The 2,664-nt window shown below is 52.3% G+C and overlaps 1 protein-coding gene across 1 annotated transcript in view; it reads right to left on the minus strand.

Annotated features, from left to right (window-relative positions):
* The window catches only part of LOC125455494 (steroid hormone receptor ERR2-like), a 56,413-nt gene extending 54,296 nt beyond the window's left edge, over positions 1–2,117 (minus strand). Inside the window, exon 1 of the mRNA XM_059649422.1 lies at positions 2,071–2,117. Within this exon, the coding sequence (XP_059505405.1) occupies positions 2,071–2,111 (41 nt within the window). The 5' untranslated portion in view covers positions 2,112–2,117. The remainder of the gene's footprint in view (positions 1–2,070) is intronic.
* Between the last annotated feature and the right edge of the window lie 547 nt (positions 2,118–2,664).

Genomic DNA, 2,664 nt, shown 5'->3' on the forward strand with positions numbered 1-2,664 from the left:
AGAAAGACAAGAGACACACACAGAGGGGGAGAGAAAGAGAGAGATACAGAGAGAGGCAGAGATAGAAAGACAAGAGACACACACAGAGGGAGAGAGAAAGAGACAGAGATACAGAGAGAGACAGCGATAGAGAGAGACACACAGAGGGAGAGAGAGATATATAGAGAGACAGAGATAGAGAAAGATGCACACACAGAGGGGGAAGAGACACAGAGATAGTGTCAGAGATAGAGAGAGACACACACAGGAGGGGAAGAGATGCATAGAGAGACAGAGATAGAGAGAGAGACACACAGGAGGGGAAGAGATACAGAGAGAGACAGATAGAGAGAGACACACACATACAGAGGGAGAGAGAGACAGAGATAGAGAGAGAGACAGACACAGGAGGGGAAGAGATAGAGAGAGAGACAGAGATAGAGAGAGACACACATACAGAGGGAGAGAGAGACAGAGATAGAGAGAGAGACACACACAGGGAGAGAGAGATAGAGAGAGAGATACAGAGAGAGACAGAGATAGAGACAGAGAGAGACACACACAGAGGGAGAGAGAGATAGAGAGAGACAGAGATAGAGAGAAACCGATAGAGAGAGAGAGACAGACACACAGGGAGCGAGCAATCGAGGGGATGTGAAGAACGTGCTAATTGAGATAAGAAAGCGCGTGGACAGAGAAGGAATGGAAGCGAATTGGTGATTGGAGAAAGTGTCTGTGTAAAGGAGGACTCAGAAAGCAGAGAGAAAAGAATGTAAGATTGAGATAAAGAGAAAGATGGAAGATAGATGACAGGCAGGATGCGGAGAGAAAGGGTTGGAATAAATCAGAGCAGGAGCAAACCGGAAAAGTGAGGAACTAAAAGTGAGAGGAAATGGAAATTGAAGAACAGAAACAGATACTGGGACAGGGATAGGGTTTGTACGAGAAAGTGTGTGTGCGAGAGAGAGAGAGAGAGAGAGAAATAGTGAGTGTGAGTGTGTGTGAGAGAGAGAGAGAAATTGTGAGTGTGAGAGAGAGAGAAATAGTGAGTGAGTGTGAGAGAGAGAGAAATAGTGTGTGTGTGTGAGAGAGAGAGAAATAGTGAGTGTGTGTGAGAGAGAGAGAAATAGTGAGTGTGAGTGTGTGTGAGAGAAATAGTGAGTGTGTGTGTGTGAGAGAGAGAGAGAAATAGTGTGTGTGTGAGAGAGAAATAGTGAGTGTGAGTGTGTGTGTGTGTGAGAGAGAGAAAAATAGTGTGTGTGTGTGTGTGAGAGAGAGAAAAATAGTGTGTGTGAGAGAGAGAGAGAGAAATTGTGTGTGTGTGTGAGTGAGAGAGAAATTGTGTGTGTGTGTGTGTGTGAGAGAGAGAGAAATTGTGTGTGTGTGAGAGCGAGAAAGAAATTGTGTGTGTGTGTGTGAGAGAGAGAGAAATTGTGTGTGTGTGAGAGAGAGAGAGAGAGAGAGAGTGTGTGCAGACAAATGGAGTAAAGTTAGTCTCGACCCGAACACTCACTTTCTCCTGAGGAATAGACAGACGGAATGTCCCCTGTTCATATTCTGTTCTCAAACCCAGCGAGATAATTAAATCATTTAAACCATCAAACAATTTGACCTTGTTACTCCCTGGCAGATTGGAGGATTGAGCGAGGCAGAGAAAGGGACACATGCGGGGGGGTCAGAGAATGAGAGACAGACAGAAGGGGACAGAGATGTGGCAGAGAGACTGAGGCAGGATGAGAGAGAGATGGGAACAGAGAGAGAGAGAGAGACGGACAGTTACTCGGACAGGGGCACAGAGACGGGAACACAGAGGGACACACAAACCGAGTGCAGGGTGAAGGAGGCGGAGGGAGAGACAGAAACACTGAGAGGGTTAAAGGGACAATTAGACAGAGAGAGAGAGAGTGAAACAGGAGCAGAGCGAGGGGGACGGAGAAAGAGCTAAGAAAGGATGGAGAAGGAGAGAAGAGGGGACGGTGGGAGAGGGAGACAGAGAGAGAGTGAAACAGGAGCAGAGCGAGGGGGACGGAGAAGGAGAGAAGAGGGGACGGTGGGGGGGGGGGGGGGGGAGAGAGAGAAGCCCGGTCTTACTGTGAGAGCGGCTCCGAGGCACTGACTCGCTCCCGGTCCATGGGAGACTCCCGGGGATCGCAGGGACTGAGTCCGTCTGCAAACTGAGAGAGGCGGGCACTGGGAGGGACACCCACGCCCACCCACTGGGGGGGGGGGAGACACACACCCACCCACTGGTGGGGGACACACACACCCACTGGGGGGGGGGAGGGACACACACACCCACTGGGGGGGGGGAGAGACACCCACCCACTGGGGGGGGGAGACACACACCCACTGTGGGGGGGAGACACACACCCACTGTGGGAGAGATACCCACCCACTGGGGGAGACACACACCCACCCACTGGGGGAGACACACACCCACTGGGGGGGAGACACCCACCCACTGGGGGGGAGACACACACCCACTGGGGGACACACACACACCCACTGGGGGGGTGACACACACCCACTGGGGGGGAGACACCCACCCACTGGAGGGGGAGACACATACCCACTGGAGGGGGAGACACACACCCACTGGCGGGGGAGACACACACCCACTGGGGGGGAGCCACACACCCACTGGGGGGGGAGACACACACCCACTGGGGGGGGGGAGACACACAC

Source organism: Stegostoma tigrinum, chromosome 10, assembly GCF_030684315.1.
Source record: "Stegostoma tigrinum isolate sSteTig4 chromosome 10, sSteTig4.hap1, whole genome shotgun sequence".
NCBI lineage: Eukaryota > Metazoa > Chordata > Chondrichthyes > Orectolobiformes > Stegostomatidae > Stegostoma > Stegostoma tigrinum.